Source organism: Polyodon spathula, chromosome 15, assembly GCF_017654505.1.
Source record: "Polyodon spathula isolate WHYD16114869_AA chromosome 15, ASM1765450v1, whole genome shotgun sequence".
NCBI classification, from domain to species: Eukaryota; Metazoa; Chordata; class Actinopteri; order Acipenseriformes; family Polyodontidae; genus Polyodon; species Polyodon spathula.
This window is the reverse complement of record NC_054548.1, coordinates 10,000,069-10,027,975: the sequence shown is the minus strand read 5'-3', so window position 1 is coordinate 10,027,975 and position 27,907 is coordinate 10,000,069. Positions and strand designations below refer to the sequence as shown.

At 37.0% G+C, this 27,907-nt stretch overlaps 1 protein-coding gene across 1 annotated transcript; it reads left to right on the top strand.

Annotated features, from left to right (window-relative positions):
- The first annotated feature begins 1,618 nt into the window (after positions 1–1,618).
- Positions 1,619–27,907, top strand: LOC121327861 (succinate--CoA ligase [ADP-forming] subunit beta, mitochondrial-like). Its single transcript, XM_041272141.1, has 11 exons — positions 1,619–1,719; positions 3,265–3,460; positions 8,340–8,439; positions 10,547–10,709; positions 11,902–12,030; positions 12,300–12,438; positions 15,061–15,222; positions 16,898–17,040; positions 19,849–19,969; positions 23,797–23,885; positions 26,342–27,907. The coding sequence occupies exons 1-11, from the start codon at positions 1,636–1,638 to the stop codon at positions 26,414–26,416; spliced, it is 1,401 nt and encodes a 466-aa protein (XP_041128075.1). The 5' UTR covers positions 1,619–1,635; the 3' UTR covers positions 26,417–27,907.

The window sequence follows — 27,907 nt, the reverse complement described above, 5'->3', positions numbered from 1 at the left end:
ACGCAGTTGGGATTCAAGGAAACACATGTACATGGATTAGGGAGTGGTTAACATGTAGAAAACAGAAAGTACTGATTAGAGGAAAAACCTCAGAATGGAGTGTGGTAACCAGCGGTGTACCACAGGGATCAGTATTAGGTCCTCTGCTATTCCTAATCTACATTAATGATTTAGATTCTGGTATAGTAAGCAAACTTGTTAAATTTGCAGACGACACAAAAGTAGGAGGAGTGGCAAACACTGTTGCAGCAGCAAAGGTCATTCAAAATGATCTAGACAAGATTCAGAACTGGGCAGATACATGGCAAATGACATTTAATAGAGAAAAGTGTAAGGTACTGCACGCAGGAAATAAAAATGTACATTATAAATATCATATGGGAGATATTGAAATTGGAGAAGGAATCTATGAAAAAGACCTAGGAGTTTTTGTTGACTCAGAAATGTCTTCATCTAGGCAATGTGGGGAAGCTATAAAAAAGGCTAACAAGATGCTCGGATACATTGTGAAAAGTGTTGAATTTAAATCAAGGGAAGTAATGTTAAAACTGTACAATGCACTTGTAAGACCTCATCTTGAATATTGTGTTCAGTTCTGGTCACCTCGCTATAAAAAAGATATTGCTGCTCTAGAAAGAGTGCAAAGAAGAGCGACCAGAATTATTCCGGGCTTAAAAGGCATGTCATATGCAGACAGGCTAAAAGAATTGAATCTGTTCAGTCTTGAACAAAGAAGACTACGTGGCGACCTAATTCAAGCATTCAAAATTCTAAAAGGTATTGACAGTGTCGACGCAAGGGACTTTTTCAGCCTGAAAAAAGAAACAAGGACCAGGGGTCACAAATGGAGTTTAGAAAAAGGGGCATTCAGAACAGAAAATAGGAGACACTTTTTTACACAGAGAATTGTGAGGGTCTGGAATCAACTCCCCAGTAATGTTGTTGAAGCTGACACCCTGGGATCCTTCAAGAAGCTGCTTGATGAGATTTTGGGATCAATAAGCTACTAACAACCAAACGAGCAAGATGGGCCGAATGGCCTCCTCTCGTTTGTAAACTTTCTTATGTTCTTATGTTCTTATGTTCTTAAACTGAGCGTGACCAAATGGTAACACATGTGTTTCGGTGATCAAAAACAATATAAATTGCAAGTTTATGAAAAAAATAATTCATATTATATTCTTTGACATGTTTTAGACTAAATAAATTAATTACATTAAAAATATTTACACAGTATACCATAAAAAAATTTTAGACTTAAGGCCACGCTTAGTGACTCGGCAGACACTGATTGTCTTCTGCGGTTAATAAACTTTCTGGGCGGAGTACAAAACTGAAACAATGTTATGTTAAATCATAACAGCAACAGTTTTTTTTTTGATGGGTTTAAAAAGACTGCAAAGAAAATCTTTCAGTAGAAGTTAAAGACTCAGACGAAAGCATTGTTTGTAATTCTGAAGGTTTCTATAAACAAAACAAAGATCTTGAAGATCGAAGAAATTTAAACAAACAATTATCAAAAATCTCAAAGAAAAAATCGCGTCATCTGTAGGTGCGGTTGCGCAGCCGCAGAATGCAATTTACTAGCCTTGTGCGCAAGTCCATTGCCTGTACAGTCTGTGCTCTGGGGTAAAGATGGCGACGTCTCTTATCTGTGGCAGGGTCTCGGTGGGGCTGAGGAATTCCGGGTCCAGGAAGGCGATCAGTGCCACAGCCAAGGTACTAGGGACCAGGGGGGGAAGAGACAGTGTCCCCGTGAGGCATTAGTGGGAGAGCTGGGTTAGACAGCAAGGGCAACTATGTAAAAACTGCTTTAAAACCGAAGGGGTCAAACTTGACATTACCACACTGACGCTTGACAGTTCAGTTTGCGAGTATTTAGAATGGGCAATCAATCGTTTAATGTCCCAGACAGTTTATATTGCATATGTAACCATCTGTTTTTAAGAAATTGTAGTAGTCCGACTTCCAGTCCTCGTTGCACACTGAGATAAGGGAGACTGATAGTGATTGTCCTTCAAACTAAGCTTCAGTGATATATTCAACCCATTTTAATCACTGCTGGGATATTTCACCGGGGTGTTACTGTATGCATGATGCGGAGTGGTAGAATTGAGGCCAAAAACAGTTTATCTGATGTTGAATTTCGGGGCACTAATGCTTTTGAACCAAGATCATCTCTTTTGCATCACACACTGCGGGAGAGCATATGCCGGTGTTGCAAATGGAATAAGGGTTTGTTATGTTTGTAGTACAGTAGACTGTAATTGGGGAAAGGTCAGGGTTGCCATGCAATGATAAGAAAAGTCATAGGGTTTGCCTAATGTTGTGCCCTCCGCCCCTCGCATTTTTTAACCAAACAGTACTGGTAGAAGTGCATAATTATTGACAGCTTACATAGCGGTCACGTCCCACAGTTAAACAGCTTACAAAGCTACATTTTAAATAGCAAATGCACATTATTTCCTTCACCTCAAATAGTAACACTTAATTCGCCTTGGATAAAGGTGTCTCCAAATAAATAATAATAATAATAATAATAATAATAATAATAATAATAATAATAATAATAATAAATAAGCATAATAATAATAATCATAATAATAATGCATGCTTTTACTGGCGGTATACAAATAATGCAACACCTGTCACTCTGAACTCCTAACCTAACCATATCAACTGTCCAGTGGTATTTACCTTATTTGGGGTCGTTTGGGTTTAAAATAGTGCTTGGAAGTTTAAACTCAGAGCTGAAAAAAACATTCAGTTTTAAAGTACTGATCACATTTAGCTAAAGAAATTCCCAAATGCAAAACAAACACATTCCCAAAAGAATTGTCTTTGTGTCTACTAATAAAGGAAATAAAAAAACTTTTAAATTGTATTTACACTTCTCTTTACTGTAAATAGTGTAGAATGTTTTCGAAATAGTTTTGAGGACCATGGCTGTAAAAACCATGCATGTATGAACATGAACAATATGGAACATATGTAGACCTGCAATAAGAGATTTAAACTACCAGTATAGTAGTCCTAGATATAATGATTACCTCTGTCTGCCAGTTTTCACTGCTATACTGATCAATCCTTAGTTATAAATCTGCTGTCCCCACTGTACGGTGGTCTTGTTGTATGTTTCAGTTTATTATCTGTCACATAATAAGAAAAAGGAAGCTAGATATGAAACAAAGCACTGCTCTGATGGGATTGACTGTGCTGGTTCAGCTCCATACAGCTCTACAGTTTTCTCTTTCTATTTACCAGGTGCTTGGTGGAGCTTCTGGATTATTTGCTAGTCATGGATTCCAACAACTCCAGCAGCAGCAGCAGCAGCAGCAGAGGGCACTCTCCCTGCATGAATACATGAGCATTGGGCTGCTGAAAGAATCGGGTATCTCTGTACCCAAGGGAGTGGTGGCAAGCTCCACTGAAGAAGCCTATTTAGTTGCCAAAGAGATAGGTATGTTGGTGGCTTTTACCGGTTCGATATGTGTAGCCATGCAAAAATGGTTTACAGTATACTCTTGTGATGTGCTAATTTTCATAATGTTCTGTATTATAAGAAGACATTTTGAGTAGTTTATCTTATGTGCATTCTTGCCAGTAAGTTCCCATACAGATAACAGTTTGCAATTAAAATCCTCCCATCTAATTCCTTCCTTGTTTGCTGACTGTTTGTAAAACTTTTTTTTTTTGTAGTGTTTATCAAAGATCAGATCAGCGTCTGTAAAGGTTTTAGTCGATGAAAGGGGAAGATACAGAGTGAGTGTCACTCAAACAAAATGTGCTTACTACGGGAAAATGAAGTCTTTGATATCTAGTAGCCCAGTTATGTGAATGTATCAATACGTCCAATAATGTTTTTTTTCTCCTCATCGCAGTGGGTCCCCACACAGCACAGACGTTCTTAGGGCGTGTGAGCATCCTGTGATCTCACAAACCTGAGGCCAGGATTGCTTTTACGCCGAGCAACCCAGAGCAGAGGTGGGCGGGCTACCGATCCTGAAGAACAGAGATCAGCCCTGCTTTTTATCCACACTCAATGTGCTCAGGGTTCGCCGTTGCGAGATGAGGAGAAGGAATCCCTGCCGGTTTTCCCATCCCTACCCCGGGAGCGTCGGAGTCAATGCGACGCCCCCCTAGGGGTCCCCAGCAAAGTTCAGCCTCTTTGCACAGCCCGGATGTGAACTAGCCATGGAGTGGATGAGCCACTCTACTTAATAAAAAGTACTGCAGTATTTTGCATGCAGTAGCACCCCTGTTTGTTTTTGCAAATCTACCAGGTATCAGTAAAATAGTGCCTGTTTTGGGATCTATGCTGCCATAGTTTAGGGTGTGAAACAGTATTTTTTTCATATAATTTTGGTATTGCCACACTGTGTGGCTGTGATTGTTTTAAGCTAATTTCATAAACATCATATATCCTTAACAGTTACAGCATGTTTCTACTTTTATAGTAGGGAGCTCCCTCTTTGCTCGCTTGTTATGACGCCCTTGAGAATGTGTCATTAAGGCTCTTTTGATCATTCGCTCAAACCACAGTTGTGGAATGCCAAGGTCCTTGTTGATCACAAAAATAGCATGCTCCTTGTCGCTTGTATCTGGATGAATGTTGAAATGGCTGCTTGCTAAACCTGTTGCAGAGTTACAACACACTGGCCCTCTCAGTTTGGTAATCTTCATTGTGTGGCTTAACATGCTCAAATATCTCCTGTTATATTATATCGCTATTTAATATGAGGCCCCGTAAAGGAGGGGAATGTAATTAACTGAGTCTAATCCTATAAATACACCCCAGCTTCAAACTCGGCATCTCAGAACCATTTGTATTGAAAATTCTACTAATGGCAAGAACAGGGTTCCAAATTTGTGCTATGATGTGTGGCATTTTAGCTGTGGAAGGACTTCTATGTCAAAAGTCCTGAATACATTTTATTTACATTCTTTGTGTGTGTGTGTGTGTTTTATATATATGTATATATGTGTGTGTATATACACACACACACACACATTATAAAAAATAAGATGTTTAAATCTGCAATGCACACTTATTTCTTTTTTAATATCACAGACATTTGAGAATCAATAACCTGCTATGATTTTAATTAACAAAACCGAATGCATTTGCTCTTAGTTTATCCCTGTATAAATGATAACATCTTCTGAATCACCTTAGTTAGTTGCGATACACCAGGGCTCTTCAACTACTTTTTTTTTAAGGGGGCCAGATTGGAAAAAAGGTAGCAGTAGGTGGGTCAGAAGTATTTTACTCTGCACATTTAAGGCAATAGAATAAATATGATATAACATAATGTTAGTATATTGAACAAGACTTAGACATTTTACCATATGAATAATACTTTAATCATAGAACTGTGAACATTTAACAGTGTATCATTCCAAAGATTTTAAAATGTATATGACATATTAATAGTATACTGTTATACTATAATATACAGTCTGAGAGCGAGAACTTAATGTGGTAGTAAGGAAGGTAATTTAACTGAAAAAGTAGAAATGTAGAAATGTAGAAATGTACAGAAATTTTTTTTATCACACAATATGTGAGTGTGCCACTTAAAACAAATACACTTGTGTCTTGTGTTTCTATTCTATCTTTGACACAAAAATGAAAACTTGAATAAGTTAAAAAAGAAACAGATTAGTTCCATGGAAAGAGATGACAGTAGCATATGGGAAATCAATATTATAATGTTTCTTCGTTTTACTTAATTTCCCAACTATGACATTTGATGTTTCTGACCAAATAGTTAATCGTCTTTTGCATACTTTTTAATGAATCTCAAAAAACAATGGATTAGGAAAAAAAATCTACATTAAGGTAAGCATGTTAAACTGACCTGTCTTTTAAAAAGAAATACTCTATTGTACAGTGTGTATAGGTATACAGTGCAGAATAGTCTATAGGACAGTGCGCACATACAGTATTTTTCAAAAAAAATTGTTTACCGTTAAGTGCTTGTCGTGTTGGTCATGTATGATATAATGACCAAACCAAAAGACGACTAGAGCAAATGAACGAAAGGAAGTACAGTACTGTAAGAACAAAACAAAGTACAAGCTTCTTGTTGAGTCGTAACTGTCTCTTTCTGTTAATATTTGAACCGAGATTCACTCAGCAGCAGTTCCCTTGCTTGTGTCTGTCATATTAATAGTATGACTGAAAAATAAACAAGTATTTATTGGTCCACTCCTTGTTGAATCTAGGATTTTCTATTCTTACTAGCTAGAGTACAGAGAGCCATGTTTTTGTATAACTTTCAAAATAAGACTTTAAATAGCAACAAAGGTGAAAAACTGAAATCCCCCACAGAGTACACAAAGTGGAAGTCAGTGGAACTGGCTGTGCGAGTCACACTGAGTGGATTAGCGACTTGAAAGAGGTGGTGTGATGCACACGCTGCTTTGCCGGATACAGAAATAAGACACACGTCTAACTCACAAATTGATTTACAGTGTTAATATTTTTGTTTTTTTCATATTTGTTTTAGTTCATTTTTATAATTTTTGCTGACTGTCAGCAGACCACTTGGTTGTCTCTCGCGGGCCGGACTTTAAAGAGCCCTGCAATACATTATGGAAGCCAGTAATGCAGCAAAAGTTACCCAGCCCTATTAGAGCAACAGATTCATGCTGTCAGTCAAGCTTCTTTTTATAGGGCTTATCTATTCCTGTCCTCAACTAATCTTTGAAATGGGACACCCTTATTTATTTGGTTTGGTAGTGCATATGAAGACCAATAATGCTGAACTGTTTAAATACTTTTTTCACTTTATTAAGTATCTGAGTTCTGTCATTCTGTCTGATAGTGGCTTATTCTTACTTCTATATTATTATTATTTTTTTATATCAGTGTGGCAAAGTGGTTTGCAGTGCGCAAGTGTAGAAGTGGTGCAGTGCACAAGTAGCGACAAACAAGTGATTTCAATGTCCAAACTATGCTTTTATTTGGAGTGGAGGTTTATTGTAATTTCAGGTCTTTTGTGACTGCAAATAATAATCCCAGGCAATACACAGCAATGTGACAGTTTTATACATGGTGATTGCTTTAGAATGTGTACAGTTGCCTGCTATGATTTTTTTTCTCTTTTTAATAAGCATATTTTCACTCGAAATAAATGTGGCATGATCCACTTGCTTGTTTGCCACTAGTATGGAAATCTTATGTGCTGATAGTGTCTGTCCAGATGTCTGTCTGTCTGTCTGTCAAATTGTACATTGTGAACACAAAAACTGCATTTTTATCATACACTCAAAGTCTCTTGTAGAGGTTCTGGATTGCTTTTGGCTATAATGTGTTACACTCATACAATCTTGTGAGGTGTGTGATAATGAGGATCCGTTCTGTGTGCATTGTTTTTCTTTTTCCTTTGCGTCACACTTGTATATTATTTTAACACTTGTCATTAATGATCTTAGACTTTATTTTGCACGTCACTACATGATAAATTAATCCAGCGCTACTCGCTTTTGCACTTAAACATCTTGCAAAACTATTGAGGTAAAAGAAGGGGTAATATGTACAGAATAATATCAGAAGCATACTGCCAAAATGTGACCTCCTTACTGTGCATTGTTGCAATTGATTTAGATTTACCATTATTCTAAGAGCTGTTAACCTGTCATACAGACTACTTGTAGTTCAACTACCAAATAAACCCAGATTGTCAGTTTTTTTTTTGCTATTAAAATTAGTAATCCATACCTTTTTATTGTTGTACATTTTAAATCTTCAGATTACAAATGTATAATGTTTTTCTTTCATTAAAAAAAAAAAAAATCTAGACATTCTTGTAGCTTTATCTTTATTTCTATAATACAATCAAACCATTATCCGAACGGCTCCTTTGGTAACCTGTCTTCTTGTGTGGCATACTCTTCTGCCTTGATGTGATTAACCCATTAAGTGCCATTGTCTAATTTGAGGTCATGCTACTTTGTAGTTTTTTGTTATTTGGATTCAGACTGAAATCTCTGGTATTTTTAAAGAACAGTGCAGTGCTGTATGTTATTTATGTAAAAATAATAAATAAATAAAACGGTTATCATTTTAGGGGAAATGGGGAAAGTGATTTAAACAGTTAAACAGCTGTAATCCGATTTATCCAAACAATTTGACCTGTTCCAAGTTAGCTTGGATAATAAAGGATTTATTTTATCATTTTGTGCAACATTCTGTAGAAGTGACCTTTGAAATCCCCACAGTAAGATACAAAACACTTCTTTTTTGTCAAATTATTTTTTTTTTTAAAGTGCATTATGACAGAAAGCTTGCAGTACAAAATCGTTCTCCAATACAATGTGGTTTTTATTTGTAGGTTCCAAGGATCTGGTAGTGAAGGCACAAGTCTTGGCTGGTGGCAGAGGAAAAGGCACGTTCGAAGGAGGCTTGAAGGGAGGAGTCAAGATTGTTTTCTCGTGAGTGACTTTTTACAGGCACTCTTGTTTTAAAATCCATTGCTACTGCTTTCTTTAGTAATAGTGTTGTTCAGATTCTAATTTTATTTATTTATTTTTTCACAACTCTGAAAAACTGCACCCCTGGAGCAACACGAACTAGGTAATTGATTGTGGAGACAGTCTGTGTCCAGAGCCAAAGCATTTTAGCTGGGGGTGCCTGAAATATTACCGGCATTTCTGTGTGCTTTGAATGCCCAGTTTCTCCTGAGCTTTGTTTGCTAGGGGACTTGTCAGCATTAGAGGTGGGAAACTGTTGTCATAGAAAATTTATGAAGTCTTAATTGCAGAAACAAAATGTACAACACTACACTGTCCCATCATAAATGTTCCTGTCCCATTCCAACCTTTTGGGGAAAAAAAAAAATCAATGTAGTTATTGTTCCCATCCTGTCCCTCCAGAACTGCTCATGTCCCGTATTGATCAGTACATATAATTGGTTTTCATTTCTGACCCATCACGTCTTGTCAAAAAATGCTCTGTCCCATCCCATCCTGTGATATTTAAGAAAAAGAGAAGACTGATTTATTTTAACCGCTCGCTGTATGACAGACCTTTCAGGCAGGATATTTTTCAGGTTACCCTTTTAATCTTGTGTTTTTCATTCTCATCCTGTTCCCAGTTGAATTTTTAAAATTCCATTCTCTACTGCCATATTACCCATTACAAGAATAACAAGAACCACACAAACCTGCTTCAATCATTTTATTATGCATATTGTGTTGATTTTCGAAAAAAAGAAAACATTTCAGGGACATAGTCTTGAGTTTCACTCCATCTTGAACTCCCAATAAGTTTTATTAATCCAATTATTTGCTGGGGTTGACACATTTAAAATTAGTTTAGGTATTTTACAGTTTTACCGTAAATGTTGTTTGCAATAAACGACGCCAAGATGCAGTGGTGTTGAGCTGAATGGGTGGGCCACTGACATCACTAAAGGGGGTGTGTCAATTAAAGTGTCGTTGATACGAGGGTTATAGTGTGTGTCTTGGTAAATATATGTATGGATACCCAGAAGTCTGCATTTGATTGGTTTAATTTTATAACATCTCATATTGATTGGTTTAATATTACAGTTCTTGGATCTCGTCTGACTTTCTAAAGTTTGGTACTGTACTGCTCTCCCTGCAGCCTTCAGTTCCACTCCATTCCATTCCCATGGGATTTTAAAACTCTTTATTCCCGGTCCCACCCATTCCTGCCAGTTTCATTTCCGTTTCCATCCATTCCCACAAACATAAAGAGAAATGTATTCCTGTACCATAGGAGTCCCGTCCTAATGTCACTCTCTACCCTGCACCCAGTCCTGGGGTTCAGAACTACCTTTTAAATGATGAGCCAGGAGTTTGATGTCAAATTGTTCCTCCCTTATAGCTGCATGTTAGCCAGGTGTGACTTATTCATGCTATGATGAGAATTGTGTTCAGATTTAACAGGGGTCTGATTGTTCAAACACCTGGCGCTTGGTCGTTTCAATAATATACCTAAACAATGGGGAGTTTTGGAGAACAGGACTGGGTGCAGCTAGTGTGAGCTTCAAAACCCGCTAATACATAAATGTAGAGTAACAGTGCAGACTGGTGAATTAAGGTTCTGTCTTTTGATTTCATGGTTTCGTTTCATGGTACAGGATGTAAATGAGGTTTCTTATTGTGTTTTATATGGAATGGATCGATAGTAGTAGGATGAGATGAGTAGTGGCAATTGTACCAAAGCTATTGAGAAGGAGGTGGATAGATTCTAAAAGTCAAAGTGATTTTTCCCAGAGACTATGTTCAGCAATTGTTATAATGGGGAAAATATATTCCCAGGGTTTGAATATAATACACTGGTAAATTTAAGATGGATAAAAAGCTTGACACTAAAAGATATTGCTCTGCGTTACCATGCCATCTTGTTTATTTGCCATGGTATACTGCTAATGAGATATAGGGAAATTTGGTTTAAAGCCTTGGTTATTTTTTCTTTCAAAATTGTTATTGCAACACAATCCACCTAATATCTGTGCCAGTTTACATGACAAGAAACCCAGGTTTAGAAAATGACTTAATTCTTTATTTTTAGCCCTGAAGAAGCCAGAGATGTTTCCGCCAAAATGATTGGGAAGAAGTTATTTACAAAGCAGACAGGGGAGAAGGGCAGAATATGCAACCAGGTGTTTATCTGTGAGCGCAGGTACCCGAGGCGGGAGTACTACTTTGCAATCACAATGGAAAGGTCCTATCAAGTGAGTGCTTGCACATTTTGTAGTTTTATCCGTAGCTTTACTTTGTGTAGTCTCATTTTTATTCAGATTTCAGTGACAATTCCTGGTTATTGCCACTAGATGGCACAGTAGTAAAGAAAACAGTGAGTTTTTTTGAAATTTTGTTTCAGATCTGCTACATGTATAACTCCTTTACAGTAAGCCATTAAGCTATATGCTTTTTTTTTTGTTAATTCATTTTTTAGGTTTTTAACTTTATCAATGCAAACTAATGGCAGCAATTAAGAATAAGCAATTATGTGCTCTTCAATGTCACACATTTATGTAGAGCTGTGAAGAGGTACACTTTTCTTGCTTGTCTGTTGTGATGGAGATTTGTGTGTAATGTGTTGTTAAATAAACAGCACATTACCTTTTAGTTTTATATTACCCATTGAGAGCCAGCGGGCTATAGTTTCAATGTGACTACTCTAGTCTTTAACTGCAAATTTGTGGATAGAGAAACAAAAAAAAAAAAAACACTTGTTAATCTGACAAGCTAGAACCAACAACTAGGTAATATAATACAAGTCTCCCAAGCACCCTCAAGTTGTTTGTTTCTCATTTGGTAACATTAAAATGATTATTTTTTCTCAAACAAACAAAAAAAAAAAAAAAAGCACTTAACTCATGTAGAATGGAAATATGGCCCATTGTGTTTTCCCTCTATGTTCATTAATCAGTGAGTGAGGGGAGACCTAAACACAGAGGGATGATGGTCCCAAGCTTACTACAAATGTTACCCACCAAGAACTATTGTTTTATTTTTATACCATGCGGAATTAACCATTTACTTAAGATGATAGATCTCATGAAGTCATGCGTTTTGGTTTTACAGATTAGGTGTTGCTGCGGAGAGCTTGGTGAAACTGCCATTTGATGTCACTGCTACAAGATATCAAAAATATCCAAAATATGCTTTAGAACACCCAACACGAGTAGTAGAAAGACATATTTCCACATAAATACATATTTATTTGTTGCACTTCAGATTTACCAAATTCATTTATTACCTTTCAGCGTCCCAGATTCAGTTTCTCAGATATGGCTTTCTAGTCGTTTGTTTTAAAATTTTGCCTCTTCTGGTAGATGCTGTATGTTTAAGACAGGTCAAGACTGTGGTGTGCATTCCATTCACATTTCAATCATGTTGTCTTTGGATTTCCATTTAAAGGGCCCAGTTTTAATAGGAAGCTCTCAGGGGGGTGTCAATATAGAAGACGTAGCTGCAGAAAATCCTGACGCCATCATCAAGGAACCAGTTGATATTGTTGAAGGCATCAAGATGGAACAAGCTGTCAAGGTATTGTATTCAATGAGAAAGGTGCAAAAAGGAGAAGGCTAGCTAGGTTGACCTTAATAGTGATGAGCAGGATTCTAAATACAGACCTGCTTTGATCAGATAGGCAAGATAGAAGACCAGTATTGAGTATTAAAATGAGTCGTGTGAGACTAGCATACAATTCGAATAACTTTTGTTCAGCTAGACCAATAGAAAGCTTAACAGGTTTGCTCAAAGTGTGGGTGTGTGTTTTAGGGGTTCTAGCTCATTGTGTGCTGTCTGTACTGCAGGTCGCAAAAAAAATGGGATTCCCGCCTAACTTGATCAACGAGGCTGCAGAAAACATGATCAAGCTGTACAATTTATTCCTGAAGTACGACGCTTCCATGTTGGAGATCAACCCCATGGTGGAAGACTCTTCTGGAAGCGGTACTGTGGCTTTCTATCAGTGAGATTTAAACTGTCCTTGTATACCAGGATGCGGCTGCCAAAAAGCCTTTCACCTGTGGAGGCCTGGGCTAGAACCTGGCATGGTATGTGTTAGGTGGTCTCAAGAGGACATCAGCCCACACAGTGTTTGCCTGCTTGAGACTGAATGACAGGGATTGTTCAGGTCAGCATGCAGGTGTGGTTGGTTCTATATATATTTAGAAGGTGTGGCTAAAGCAACATTGCCGCATGATTTGAATTCAGTTACAGAACTTAGGACACTCAAGAAAAGCTCAGTGTGAGTTACAGACAGATTTATAGAAAAATGAGAACAGAACCTAGAACCACTGAGAATAATTGTGATTGCAATAAAGTATGAATGGAAGGATATGCTAAATAGAAAATGCTCCAGATAAATCATAGAAAATGCAAGGCCCAGGTAAATGATCGAAAATGCAGTGCTCCAGGTAAGTGTCTGTTTAATAATATTCTCCAGTTTTGAGTGACTGCTTCCTTTGTAGGAGACAAGATCAGTGTTTCCGACTTGGGTACCTGATTCTTGGCAATATCACAAAAACATCTTCATTTTTTTGTCCTACAGTTTTGTGAGAAGCCTACATTTAAAAGCTGATTTTAAAGCTAAAAGTGCTTTTTCGAGCAGCTCATGCCCTTGCAAAGCATGCATGACCGTATTCTGATTTTGAATGGATGTGTGATCTGGATGAGTCAAAAGCATAAAATGTGGGGAAAACCTATAGAAATTCTAAACAGGCACAGGAGTGTGTACATGCTATTGCAAGGACCCAGTTCTACAGATAGGTCCATTGCTGAGACAGTGATTTGTTACATGAAGTATGCTGTCAACGGTCCACACACACTTTGTTGGGGTTTGGAATGTGGGGAAGGCAGATGCAGAAACCCAATCATTGTATATGGGAATGAGCATTAATGTTTATTGTATCTGTTTTTTTTTTATTTTTATTTTTTTTATATGTAGTAAAAGTGTTAATTTTTTAGAAAAATACAATACAAGCCTAATATTTTAGGTACCCCAACAGCTGTTGTTGATTGCGACTCCACACTATGTAGTACATTATTACTCAGTTTCTTGACTTTATCATGACGGTCAGTGAAATACGCTATAACATTTCCTGTGCTTGTCTTGTGTTTTATACTGTAGAAAGCAGTACATAAGAGGTAATTAATATTCATTCATTTAAAAATTATTTATTACAAATATATGCATTCAAAAAGATTCAGTAATACACAAAACATGCAGTTAACAAACCATCACGTGTTTTTTTTTTTTTTTTTACCAGCAGTAAGTTATGTACAAATATGTATCTAAACCAACGTCTGCTAGTTTTCAGAAAACATAAGTTAATAACGAGCCCTGAAGTTAATTTGCTTCCTCCAAACACAGCAGCAGTTTTTTAAAGATAAGAAAACCCAGGGTTGTCTTTGCCAAAGTCCTGCAGCAATAAGACCTGTTATTCACAACAAACACTGTAGTCTCTAGCAGTTCAGTTCTCAGCTCTTACTGCAGCCCACAACACGGTTTTGTCTCAGCCACCCCAGCGAAGGGGAAAATAAAATATTCCAAAGGATTAATCCCAAGAACAAAAGCAGCTGTCAAAACTTCTGTCCTTATTAGTGTGTATCACCGTCCTATTTAAACTTTGTTAGTTTGGTTTTAAAGAAGAAAGAAACAGAACTCCTGCTATCACTACTTGTTTGATTTCTCTGATTCACCACCCCTGCTCAAATGTCTCTCCTTACGCTCCAAATAACCCTCTATTTGGGGATCCAAATTTAAAGGGACATAGCACAATGGGCACATTTGCACATTGCTACAGGGTGTGAAATACAAAGATAATATATTTTATATTTGAGCTCGAGATCAAAATGTAACTCAATCAATCTGTTACCACAATCTATTACAAGGATAAACCACAAACTCGCGCTCACGAGATAATAAGTTGTGCTGTTATCTTATGAGCACAAGATACTAAACTTCTTTTTTTATTCACACCATGCCCCTTTAGAGGTTCTGTACCATTCCCTGAAGGGGAGAGTAAAAAAAAAAAAAAAAGCCTATGACTGTATGGTCTGCTTTGAACCCGAAACAAACCCTATCTGCTCCTTGCACCTCACTACCAGTGCCCTTTGTCAGGGTGTTTGGTCCTATTGATTGAAACCTTCAGATGAAATCCTCTGCAGCCATCATCTTCCTCTGTCGTCTCCCTACTTTCTGACCACACGTAATAATGAGCAGTAGTTTTCTTCAGAAAGCAAATCTTGTGCTTCTACATCGTTAGCTAACTGGTAAAGGTGCTCATGTTTAGGTGGCTTGCTGCATAGTTTAGCTCTTTTCCCTTGCACTGTCTCATGGTTATGTGGTTTTTAATGGCTATGGGGGAGTTCCCCCTAGTGCAGTAGAATGTATCTACTTCCTCATTCTCAAACTGATTAACTATGCAGGTCATCAACTATGCCAGGCCAATATTTCCAACTCCAGTAGCACGGTAACCCCAGGCACTACACTATCTCCCTTATTAGACTGTACTTCCATTGCATTCACTTTATTGACTCTGGGTTTTTGTTTTTTTGTTTGTGTTGCAGTGATGTGCATGGATGCCAAGTTAAACTTTGATTCCAACGCAGAGTATCGTCAGAAGAAAATCTTTGCCCTGCGGGACTGGAGCCAAGAAGACGAGCGAGACAGGCAGGCAGCCAAATCTGATCTCAACTACATTGGCCTGGATGGAGACATTGGTTGCCTAGGTATCAATTCTGTGTACTTGTCTAATCGTTCGTATACACCATAAATTCTATTCCTAGAACAACACTCTGCAGACCTGTTGTTTACAGCAAGGTTTGTTAAAAACATAGAAATGCCAAAGATATAAGTATACCATTACTGGTGATGGTACCATGAAAAAAAGGTCACCTGAACCAACAATTCACAAAATGTGAAAAAACAATGGCATCAACAAAGTTTCATCAAAACCAGCCAGGGGATTTAGATTAACATTAAAGAGCTAAACCAAATAGGTGCAAGAACTGTGAAAAAGTAGGTCACTTTGATTGATGCCATTGTGAACTGTGCTGAGGTATTTGTACACCAACTTTAATCTAAAATGGATGAGTGTGTCTCACGATGTATCTAAAAATTAATGTTTGAGATAATTTGCCAGGACACTTCATTAGGGCTTCTACCTAATCTGGAGTTGGGCCATCGTTTTCCGTGCTCGCAGTCTTGTGGCATAGACTCCTTAAGATACTGGGAAGTGTCTCGGGAGATGTTAATCCATTCAGTCGTTAACATTTCATGCAAATGGTGATGTAGGCAGAAGATTGTGATGATGAATGTGTCGTTCAAGTTCATCTCAAACATGCTGAACACATGTCAGGGATTGTGGTTGTCATTAACAATGCCAGATGTCACCGATATGTTCCTTAAACCCTTTTGTCTTGAAATTGGCCTATCGCCATCATGGTACAAGTGCAGCAGTGTTGGGTGGACTTGACCCTCAAGATTCTTAAGTCATTGGTTTGACCCTCCAGTGTAATCACAGGACTCGGGTTATATCAGGAGAACGTGCCCCCCCACCAGGGCGATGCCAAATCCAGTCTGATTGACAGGTCCTAATAAAGTGGCCAGGCAGTGTATTTCCACACTCACAGACGTGCTTATCAAAGCAAGAGAAAATGTGCTAACGGTGAAACGTCTTCAAAGCATGGAAAATCTTTCTTTTGAACCCTGATAAATGGTACTTAAATAGCCATCTGAACAGCAGCGTTCCCAAGTGTAGAGATGCGTGAAATGGTTATCCCTATCGAATTTTATATGGATTACATTATTTTATTATTTTAATAATTAACAACCCCCCCCCCCCCCCCCCCCCCCCTACAAAAAAAAAAAAACTCTGCCAATTTTATGGATTTTTGCTCTGCTTTACTATTCCAGGATTATAAAAAAATACATTTCTAAAGAATCTGTATAATGTATAGTAAATATAAGAGCATGTTCAGATTGTGTTCAATAAACAAGCCCCAATGTCTGCTAAATAGTGCATTTGTATGGACAATATTACAACAACTATCAGACTATCAGAGAAATATTTAGGGTAATGGTGCTTTTTGAAAATGGAAAAGCAATTAATTGTGATTAACCACATTAATTGATTAACTGTTGTAACACTTACAAATACGTTTACATGTTTTTTTGAACTACAGAACTGACCTTAATTTAAAAATAAATAAATAAATAAAAATCTGAAAGGACAATATAATACAGTGCTTTGTATTTACTATCTTTCCAGTTCATCTTGTTTTGGCTAACATCATAGAAAAACTGTTGGGTCTTTGAGCAGAATTTTTGCAGTGTGACTACTAACATCTTCCATGTATATCTATCTGGCAAATGAAAGTTTTGGGAAAAAAAATTCTCTTGCAGTTAATGGGGCCGGCTTAGCAATGGCCACAATGGATATCATCAAACTTCACGGAGGGACTCCTGCCAATTTCTTGGATGTTGGAGGTGGTGCCACTGCACAGCAAGTCACAGATGCATTTAAACTAATCACTTCGGACAAAAAGGTAAGTGAGGTTTCCAAATGTGGCCGATTCCATTATAGTAAGTACACTTTACAGAACTCTTTCAGCACAAAAAGAAAATCCTTCTATTATGAAGGTCTTTTAATATGCAAGTAAGTGAGTACAGTACTTCTACTGCGGAACACCCAGGACCCTACTTGGTTATCTTCTCTGCTCTCTTCATATTTTGAGAATTGAGATTTAGTTTTTTGCTGTGTTGAAGGCAGTTGCACAGAGAAAACTTCAAGATTGCCTCTTGATGATAAAAACACTACTGTTTGTATTTAAATTATTGTTATTGCTGTTGCATTTTGCGTGGCCAGGAGAAACTTTCTTTTTATTTTATTGTATTGCTGTCATCGCAGAAAAGCAAGTGTATCAGTTGCTTTGGTTCAAAACATTTGAACCTGATTGATTACGCGCTTGGGTTATTCCGAAGTCTGTTCTGTTTCAAAACCTGTGAGGCTGAAGTCAGCAAGTTGCTCTATTAAAAAAGAAATATCACTGTGACAATTTTAACCTTGGGCATCGTTGGACTAAAACAGCGATCTAATTCATGAAAACCTAATTCAAGTGGGATCTGTTCTGCTAAGAACTGCATATAAGCTCCTTTAGAAAAAAAAAAATGAAACAGCAAGATCTACAGTTTTCTTGCTGATTCTCATGTAAATGGCTTTCATATTATGGAGCACAGCTCAGAAAAGGATGACATTTTATAATAAGCTTCAGCTCCTAGCTTGTATTAAATGTGCAAACGTTTGCAGTAAAAAAAAAAAAAATTTTGAAGTACCAATTTTGTGCTTTTTAAAAAAAAATATTTATGTAAACTGGAAAGCATGCAATTAATTTTAACAAGTGCCTAGAGTGAGTTGGGTTGTAGCACATATATCCAGTCTGTGTGAGAACCTATTAGGGTGCTTAGAAAAAATGATTTAAAAAGGACAAATAATGAATACTGATCATGGAATATGTTTTATTCCTGTTAACCGGAACATTGAATAATCACATAATGAAAATAGCATTTCCTCATTTATTCAGGAAGGTATATTATTTAAAATATACATTTGAAATGAATATTTTATTATATTTTTTCTCTGTTTGTAGTCGTGCTGTATATGCGCTCATATTTAATTTTCTATTTAAATACAGAGTTTCTGCGATGCAAATGTTAGATATGATGTTCATGAATAAAAATTTTGAGTTGTATCCAATAATATGTCTTTCATTTTCATAACAAAGTAGTTTAAAAATGTATGGGTCAAAGTGACCCACGTGGTGGTTTGAAAATCTGGTGGTTCTAGTGTTAAAACAATATTAATTTAATTCCATACTGAACCATTTCCATAGTCCACTAGATGGCAGTACTCTATTTTTGACCTTATGGAATTCATAATTGAACTCTTGCGGAATTCACTTTCGGTCTGGTAAGAACTTTACACGGCCCTGTTGTCAGTTTCAAGATAAAAGGTGTAAACAAAAATCTGTTTGAAGTTCCACACTTAGTTCTGATAACAATCTAAATGTGCTTAACAAAGTCAAGCCTAGCCAATCTTCATAGCAGGGGATTTAGCTTAACAAATTTGACCAGGATGAGTTTATCCAGATCTCTGGTCAGTCTAAGAGGTAAAGATTCAATAGGTATATTTTCATTTAAGCAAATATAAATTTTAGGTAGTTTGATAGGAATTCCTGGATGTTTTAAGTCAATACATGTAATGGAACAAGGATTTGAATCAGTCCCAAAAGAAAAAAAAGGATAACAGCCTATGCTTTGGATCTATAGCTTTTTTCAACAGCTTAGAAGTTAGAGGGGGCATAGTTAAAATATTTGGAAAAATATTAAGAATGTGGGGTATTTTTCTGTGATGTCATATTAGGTTATTTTTCACCTTTGCATTGTGCTGACAACCAACATAAGGAATACACAAGCATTGTGGTCCACAAAGGAACACTTCTACAGTTTGTGTTTTCAAAGTCTGTGTGAAGGGTAGAGATACTTTCAAGTATTGAAACATCCTTGCCGAGGATATTGAGGTTAAAATATGTTACTGTAGGGTTAAGGCGATTGTCTGTGTACGAATATTGGTACGAACAGACTGAAATATGAGGTCTGTTTACATGCTAAAGTGTAAAGTGTCTGTATAACCCATACACAGATGCTCCCAGTCTAAGATTATGTTATATACGGGTTTATTGGTAATAGGCAAGATAAAAAATCCAACTATGCTTCTGTTGGTAGAGAGCAGTTTTCAGCAGACGAGGGCTGATAAAGAAAAAAACGGTGTGGAGATGGGGGCCTCAAATATTAATCTAATGTTCTGATGTACAGGGTTCCTGAGTCCTCTTCCCTGTAGGTGTTCTTCAAGTGTATCGTGCATTCAGAGCAGCAGGGTGAAATTCTTGTGACAGATGTGCTCTTCAGGGTGCTCAAAAATCTGAGATTGATACAGTGTGGTTTAGAAACCAATGATCCTGTTAAAGTGAAACGATACACCATTCCAAATTCAGTGTGCTTTATTAACATGAAGTTATATTTTCCAAGACTTCCTGCAGTGAAAACGGCTTCTTTCTAAAGATTCCAGAAGAACTGTACTTTATATATTTATGTGAATTTGTCTGGTACCTACAAGAGGCAAAATAGATAACCGAATCATGTATCTGTGTATAAATCTGTATGTGTGCAGCATTTAATTGTTTATGGGAAAATTAAATAATAAATAGCTTTAATATATTACCTTGCATTTTATTTGTCTTACTTCTCTGCTTTCCAAATAAATGCTCAAAGTCTAATGCTACTATTGTCTGCAACAGGTGCTGGCCATATTGGTGAATATCTTTGGAGGTATCATGCGCTGTGATGTCATTGCACAAGGTATTATTATGGCAGTCACGGATCTGGAGCTGAAGATTCCTATTGTGGTCCGATTACAAGGTTTGTATTGTTATCAGATTGCTGACGATCATCAAAGTGTTGTATTTGTAATTGTTTTAGCAGTTACATGAAAGTGTTCCAGAAAACCTGTATAGCCATTATAACCAGCTCCTTCTGTCTTCTGCATTGCACAGACCCCTGTACATTTCCAGCCTGTTTTCAACGGGTGAGTGCTACAGGGTTAGTAGTGTACATCACTTTCAGATAGAAGCTTCTTCTGCATCTCTTACATTTTGAAATACTCAACATTCTGACCTCTGAGCTGTCGTGTGACCATTTGATATTTGTTGTCAAGTATTGAAATTCTGATTCCCCCCCCCCCCCCCCCCCCCCATCCCATTACCGGTTCATTGAATTTCATCCCCCAATCACTCCTAACCTTTCAAACCTACTTTTCATAGTGACCTTTACTAGAGGACACTTATACTATGGGCCTTGATTTAGACGCCTTCAGAGGAAGCACCACCGTATGTCTCGTGTGATTTTTTTTTTTTTTTTTTTTTTTACTTCACCTGTTCTTGTAGTAATATGCATAATTTACAAAGCACAGACCAATTAATTTCTTTAAAATGACTTGAATTTAATTGGCCAAAGTCTAAAGAAGGTAACATCTTAGTAGCTGAAGTTATCTTTTTTGCACTGCGGATGTGCGACGTGCCACTGTAATCAAAGCTCCCTCTTAGCTAACTCCCTTTTCAGATGATATAGAATCTTTTGGGGGAGGGAAGTTGCTTTGCTTAAACCCTGCTTGTCGACAGAACAGTAACACAGAAGCAGAGTTGCACACAGCAGGGCTGACTGGGGGAAAACACAAACAAGAGATCCCCTAGAGCACACATAGCGCATGCAGTCAGGAAGGTTAGGGATTGGGATCAGATGCAGCACAGAATGTCAGATGAGCCATTTCTGGAGGCTGCCAATGTCATTTTTTTGTTTTGTTTGTTTTTTTTTTATTGTTGTTTTGTTTTAAAGTGATAAAAAGGAATGGTGAAAAGAGATGAAACCCCAGGGTCTTGTCAAGTCTGTCGGATCTCTGAATTAAACGTTCTGGTGAAGCATTGTGGTTTTTTCTCTTCACTCTGGGCTTTCTAGCTCAAATCAGTGATGACTCAGACTGAATCAATCCGTGTCAGACCCCTGCTGGGCCTATGAAAGCGCTTGCTCACTGAAGAGAAACCTGCAGAGAAGCTTAAGTTTTAATATAGAACGGAACTATTACAAGCCAGAGCAAGAGATTGACAATTTATACTTTTCTGCTTACACTGTTCTTTCTTATATAAACCAAGCATCTACTTATTTTTCTCTTTGAATTTACAGTGAGTTAATCTTATTGAAACGGTCATAACCAAATGGCATATTTTACCAAATGCTGCCAGCAAGCTCATGGAATTATGCAGGTAGAAACTAGTTTAGTGAGTAGAGGAAATATACCACAAAGTAGGATTGAAAGCAAATATCACAATTATCTTAAATCTTGTCAACACGTTAATTGAGACATGCAGTTTAAAAACTCAAAATTCTCTCCATTATCATGGGAGTATGACGTAGAATCACATATCAAGCACATTCCTCACGCTACAGGAAGTGCACTGCCAAAATGTGGTACTGCTAAAATGAGGACTGGAAATTGCCTTCTTGCACTAAACAGCCATGCAAATTGAATGTCGTTGCTAGAAGTAAAAACTGTACCGAACAATTATTTATTAACAACTGAGATCTGCTGAAAGCAGCACTGGCAACATGCTTTGACCAAATTGAAATAGTGACAATAATAACAAGGCAGTTTGCAAAACAGAGATATTTTCTTTTGTTAATTTCATGTTTGGTGACTGGGTAGCTGAATGCATTAAGCATTTCAGTATTTCTAAATAGCATGCCAAAAAAACTTTTTTTTATTGTTGCCTATACATGCCTTTCTTACTAGTAGTTCTTTTTTTTTCTCACACACTATTTTTTTTTTCTCTGTCAGCTTTTTACTAAAATACAGCCATTGAATTATTTTCCCGATTATCGCTTTAGAAACCAGTCTTTAGAGAGAGGGTAGCAGTGGCGCTGATCCTTTTTAGACATAAGCACGATCATCACAAATAATTTTATTACAAAAATGAATCAAGTCTGAGCAATTTATCGATAATATCACAACAACAGGTTATTGTCCCATTTCTACTGCAGAAGAAAGTGCAGAAGAAACTTTCTGGTGCTGCTATTGGGTTCGGCAGTAACTTTTGCAAAAATCTTATCTGCTGTCAAGTAGCGTGGCAGGGTACACCACACCCTTGTGTGTATTTTGGTTTATGTTGTATTGTCTGTTTATGATTATGTATGTATTGGTGCACGGGGTGTGGTTTTATTAGTATTTAAAATGTATGTATATATTTGTGCAGAGGTGTTTTAGGTCGGCAGGGAAGGATTGGTTGCCTTCCCTGCCAAAGTAGTTCACGTGCAGACAGTTCCTGGGCCTGATTGAATGATTATCAAGCAATCGAATCCAGACACAGCTGCATAAGAGGCAGAAACCTGGGTTGGGATTTCAGGGAGTAAAAATGAGACATGAGTGACTATACAAAGAAAGATTACTACAGTTGCTACCCATGCTGGATTTTGACCATCACGGTACTTGTTTGTTTTGTATGTCTGTTTCTTTTGGCCGTCGTGCCTTTTGTTTTGTGTTGTTTTGTACAAATCTTTATATTATAATTATGCGTACCAGTGCTTCATCCCCATAGTACCATGTCTGTATTTCCTGGTCTGCCGTCATCCACAAGCAGATAATTTGAAAAATATATACAAGAAGAGGATTTCAAAGCAAGTGTTGAATGAGATAAAAACCCTGGCTGCTACTGAGGGGTTTATTTAATTTTATTTTCAGTCTTTTAAGTGCAGCTCTTCCGTTCAGCCTATTACTTGAAACATACTGTTCAAATTAATTCTGTTAGACTGCATTTGCACAGACCATTTGTTACCCTTTGCTGTTGGACCTTTTAGTTTTTCACACAAATGACTCAAGTACCTAATATTAGTCCTAGACGTGTGCTTTTTCTCCCACGACCTGCCTTACAGGGGTAATAACCAAAGTTTTCAAATCCATTTCTTACCTTATCATTTTGCTAGTGTCTTCTATACTTTATTTTCACTTCGACTAGGATGAAGCCAACTTATACTGCCACTGCTTGTTCCCTTCCAGTGCAGCAGGTATAGGGTCCCCACTCACTCTGTGGGCGAGAGGGGAACCTAATACATGTTGCACAGAAAGTGCATATATAGTGTGGTGGCAGGATCTGTGGCAACATGAAAATAAAAGAAGAAAACTTCAACTAAATATTAAAGAACTTGTTGCGGTAATAATCAGGTATAATGGATTATACCCTTCTGAGTATGCGAGACAGGGGGACTTAATATGTTTTGTTCCCTACTGATGATTATAGGGTGTGACATCCAAGACAAACAAGAATGTAATTTTTTTTTTAAACATGCGTCCTCCCCAAGGCTGAAAATACAGAGTCTGAAGAAGCTGAAGTTGATCTCCTTGGTCTACACCCCCTGCATGCACTTAGTAAAGACATTCTTCAGCACTGGTCAGATTATCATAGTCGAGGGATATAGCTACGCTTGTATTTTACCTTGAACTAGTCATTCAGTTGTTCAGATGACCTGCTTAGTCGCTTTAGCAGCGTTTTCATTTCACAAGAGAAGTTGTCTTTTAGTTCTGAAGTAAAATAAACTAGGGACAATACATTTTCTCAAAAGTATTATAGCACATTTACACCAGTTAATGTTAGAAAACTAGAAATAAATAACTTCATGGATTTGATACTTTAATTTTCCAGGAACACGAGTTGATGATGCAAAAGCTCTGATAGCTGCCAGTAGCCTCAAGATCCTGGCCTGTGATGACTTGGATGAAGCTGCAAAAATGGTAAGCCATTTGAATAGTACCCTTTAGATTGGTCTTTTACATAATTTACATTAACATAGCAGGATATCGCAGGAAAGTAAATTGTTTACATGTCATCCCAAAGATAAACATACTTTCATTATTACATTACTTCAAGTAATGCTGATTACAAGGCAATAACCAAGCCTTTTATTCTCACTTTCACGGATGAGGTTTCTGTGATGGCACAAAAGGATAAATCTAATCATAGAAAGTTTAAAATGAAAAACGGTGCATTGATTTATGGAAGACATGGGAGTTAAAGATAAATGGAGGATCAACAACCCAATAGAGAGTCTACACATTTTATTAAAATTGCCACAATCCATATTCATGAATTGACATGATTATGACATCTAATACTTTGTCAGAATATAATATCAACCAGAATTGGATCAATAGACTTATCAGATAATGCACAAAAAACTAAAAAGAAGAGATTTTATAATAGTTTGGTTTTTGATAAAAATTCTTACATTTATTGCACAAGGGATACAAATCTATATAGGTACAAATAACCCTTTAAAAACTCACCCAGATGTGTTTTGGGAAGCAGTGGAATCATATTTAAAAGGAAGAATGATTTTACTGCTGTAAGAATGCCAGATGGCAGAATATCATCCAAGAATATCATTCAAGAAATTCTACTTATCGCAAGGCAAATTTCATAAAGAAAATGTTTTTATAAAAAGATCTAGATATACAAACCCTCCTTGGAGAAAATATATTTTTACAGAAGAAGAGTAAGTGTTGGGGTTCCAAAAAATACAGCATTATACATCCCCATGTGTTGCTACAACTGTTTAAATAATGTAATTTATCTTCTCATTGCTAGCATCTGGACAACATTTTATACTTATAATTTTAAAGTCTGTTTAAAAGCTTTTTTCCGCTCTAGTGAACTGGGGTTTGAGGTGTGTTCTCTAAATCACTGTTCCATACCACATCATGGATCGTTATTTCTGTGTTATCTGACAATATGGGCAATAATCCTTACACTATTGGACCAGAAGGCGGACCTACCAAATGACTTTTGTATGCAGGTGATATTCTAGTTTTAATGAAACATCTTTGTTCTTTGATACCGTATTTAATGGACATTTTAAATGTTTATAGCAAAATATCAGTGCACAAAATAAACTTGAATAATTCAGAAGCCCTCCCACTATCCAGAATCTGCCATCCTACAGCATTTAATGAATACCCATTTAAATGGCATAAAATATCTAGGGATCCAGAGAACCTAAAAACACTGTTAATCTGAATAGGACTCCAGAAAATGTAAATTAAAACAGAAATGGAAGGTTGAGATTCGTTCTGCACCTCTGAGTTGAGACTATAAAATGAACATCATGCCTCAGATTTGTATACACATTGTCAATATTACCTCTGAAAATTCCTCAAAAAAATATACGCCCAAATACTTTCACTATTTTCTAAATTCATATGGAAACGTTAAAAGAAATTGGTCAAAAGATGTAAATGAGAGTCTGAGTGGCGATGATTGGGAGAACGTAAGCAAAAATATCAAGCTTTCAACACCTTGCATAAGACATTATTATTCAGTTCACAATTATTCATCAAATGAATTTACACGCCCTACAAAATAAAATAAAAAATCTACATTAGACAGTTTCACATTTTATGGTAATGTCAGGAGATAAGGGCCTTCTAGAATCAAATTATTATTCATGTCTAATATGATAGAATACAAGATTCCAGAAAGATCATCTCTAATATTATTGGGATTTGCATCTAACCTGGATTTACCTAAATACCCTAAGGGTAGATACATATTGTTAAACTTTATATGAACAGGTATAGGGAGTTGCCAGATGATTTAATCAATGAGATGTGGTCTTGCATTACTTTAAGAAAGCAGTTGTCAAATACGAAATGTATTATAGCAGTGGTTTCTATATAATATATGAACTAACACATTTACATTTGGAATAAACATACATTTTCAAAAACAATAAAATATTGTATTCACAAAAGTATAATTTCTCATTTCCTGTCCCGTAGACTATCTGGAGTGTGTGTCCTAATAACAGCTGGACAGGAAGTTGGGACCGTGTTTATCCCTGATTTTTAACCGGTGGTGTGTTCAGACTGACTCTAGAGTGCTCTAGTTGTGCCTCGAGGTGTGGCTTGCAGCACTGCAGTGTGCTTTGCTTTTAATGGCTGTATCGTCAGCTGCTTTGTTGTGCTTTGGGAGCGTGCACTCGCCCACTCCGGCTTTATTGTCTGCCAGGGTAAGCAGGCGCCAGCAGTATTAAAATACCTCCCAGGTACAAAATGATTTATTTATGTTGGAAGGTTTGGGCCTCCAGGTTTGAAATCACTTGAAATCCGGGATTAGCACACGAGTGTCTTGCATAAAGTGGAATCGTACTTGAGTGCTCTGTTTTAAATCTGTCCCTCCTTTCCACTTCTAGGTTGTCAGGCTTTCAGAAATCGTATCGCTGGCAAAAGAAGCTCAAGTGGATGTGAAATTCCAGCTGCCAATCTAATAAAGAAGAGCTGTGGTTCAGAAGCTTATTCTTCACAATACTGTTGGTTTCTTTTCTTTTATTTTTTGTTTGCATTTGTTTGGTGGCATGAGCTCAACTGTATTAACTGTTACACAGGACCTGTGCAAAAACATGCAGACTTTTAGTAAACACACGTGATGTTTTGCTCTAGTATCCCTGCAGGATGCATTTCCCTCTCGTTAATTAACATAGGCTTCCAAGGCAGTAAGATCCATCCATCCATCCATCGATGTATCCAGTTCTATTGTTTTAAATACGTAGCTTTTCATTAAGCTGTCTGTCGTGTCTTGAGATATTACTAGTCAAGATTGGTTTTTAGTGTTGATTTACTCCTGAAGGGAAAAAATGTTAACATTTTAGCCTTCGCTTAAAAGAACCAGCTACATCTCTTTTGCTATAAACCTTGATTTACCCATATCGACGGAAGGAGAAGATATTTATTAAAATGCACTATGTTCAATCTTCTGTCGATTTTCGAGGTTCTCCCTTTTGTTACACAATCCTATACCAGTCTACTCCTACGCTAGAAACTTTCAAATTCATTCACCACTGAGAATCATGCTCATATCAGTGCTAGTGATTTCTGACATGTGGTGAAATTTTCTTGACAGTGGACTTGAATGTGCGCTTTGTGAAAGGATGAATACAAAGTTAACTGTGATCCTTTTTCTTCAGACCATTAATGTGACTTCCACCTGAACAAAGGCCTGCTGTAATGTAGATTGTCCTTGTGTTTGATTTAAATACCTTGCTGGGTTTAAGGGTGTGACTCAGTTCAGAAGATCCAGTTGGAATAATTTCATTCTGGATGCACATGCAGGTGTGGTTGGGAATTTCTTAGTAGGGTTTTCATAACCTTTTTGTGTGTGCTATTGATTTCCAAAGAACTATGTTTTCCCTTTTACCCTGGATGTAAAAATCACTGTAAATTCAGGAGTGTCCAGTTTTAAAGGGTAAACACTTGGCGTGTGTCGATTACTCATATTTTCTAAATAATTGCTAATTAAATGGAGTAAAACATGTCAGTTACTCAACACAAAACAAGGCAGACCCCCCGTTTCCCTCTTTAACACAATTATTGAGTATCAATCAATAATAATCTGTTTAATATAGAACCTGTTATAATCAAACTAACTAAACTCAGTTATATTTTATATACGATTGTCTTGCCTGCAGAAGTTAATTACCATTGATTGGTACTCAATTCTAAAGGGTAGAGAAGGGCAGCTTTAAGTGTTTTGAAATCAACACATTAATAAATAAGTGTTTTGATTTATTTAATACCTGCTGACAAATTCTTCTTGAAGGCAATTACTCAGAAAATGAGTATCGGCACACATCAGGTAAACGCTGGTTACAGTTTGCTGCAAGAACCCCATGCTTTAGAACCCCTTGCTTTAGAACACGACATTCAGCTCTTGAAAGTCAATGATTGGTTTACTGACGGTAAACTGATTGAAAATGGTCATT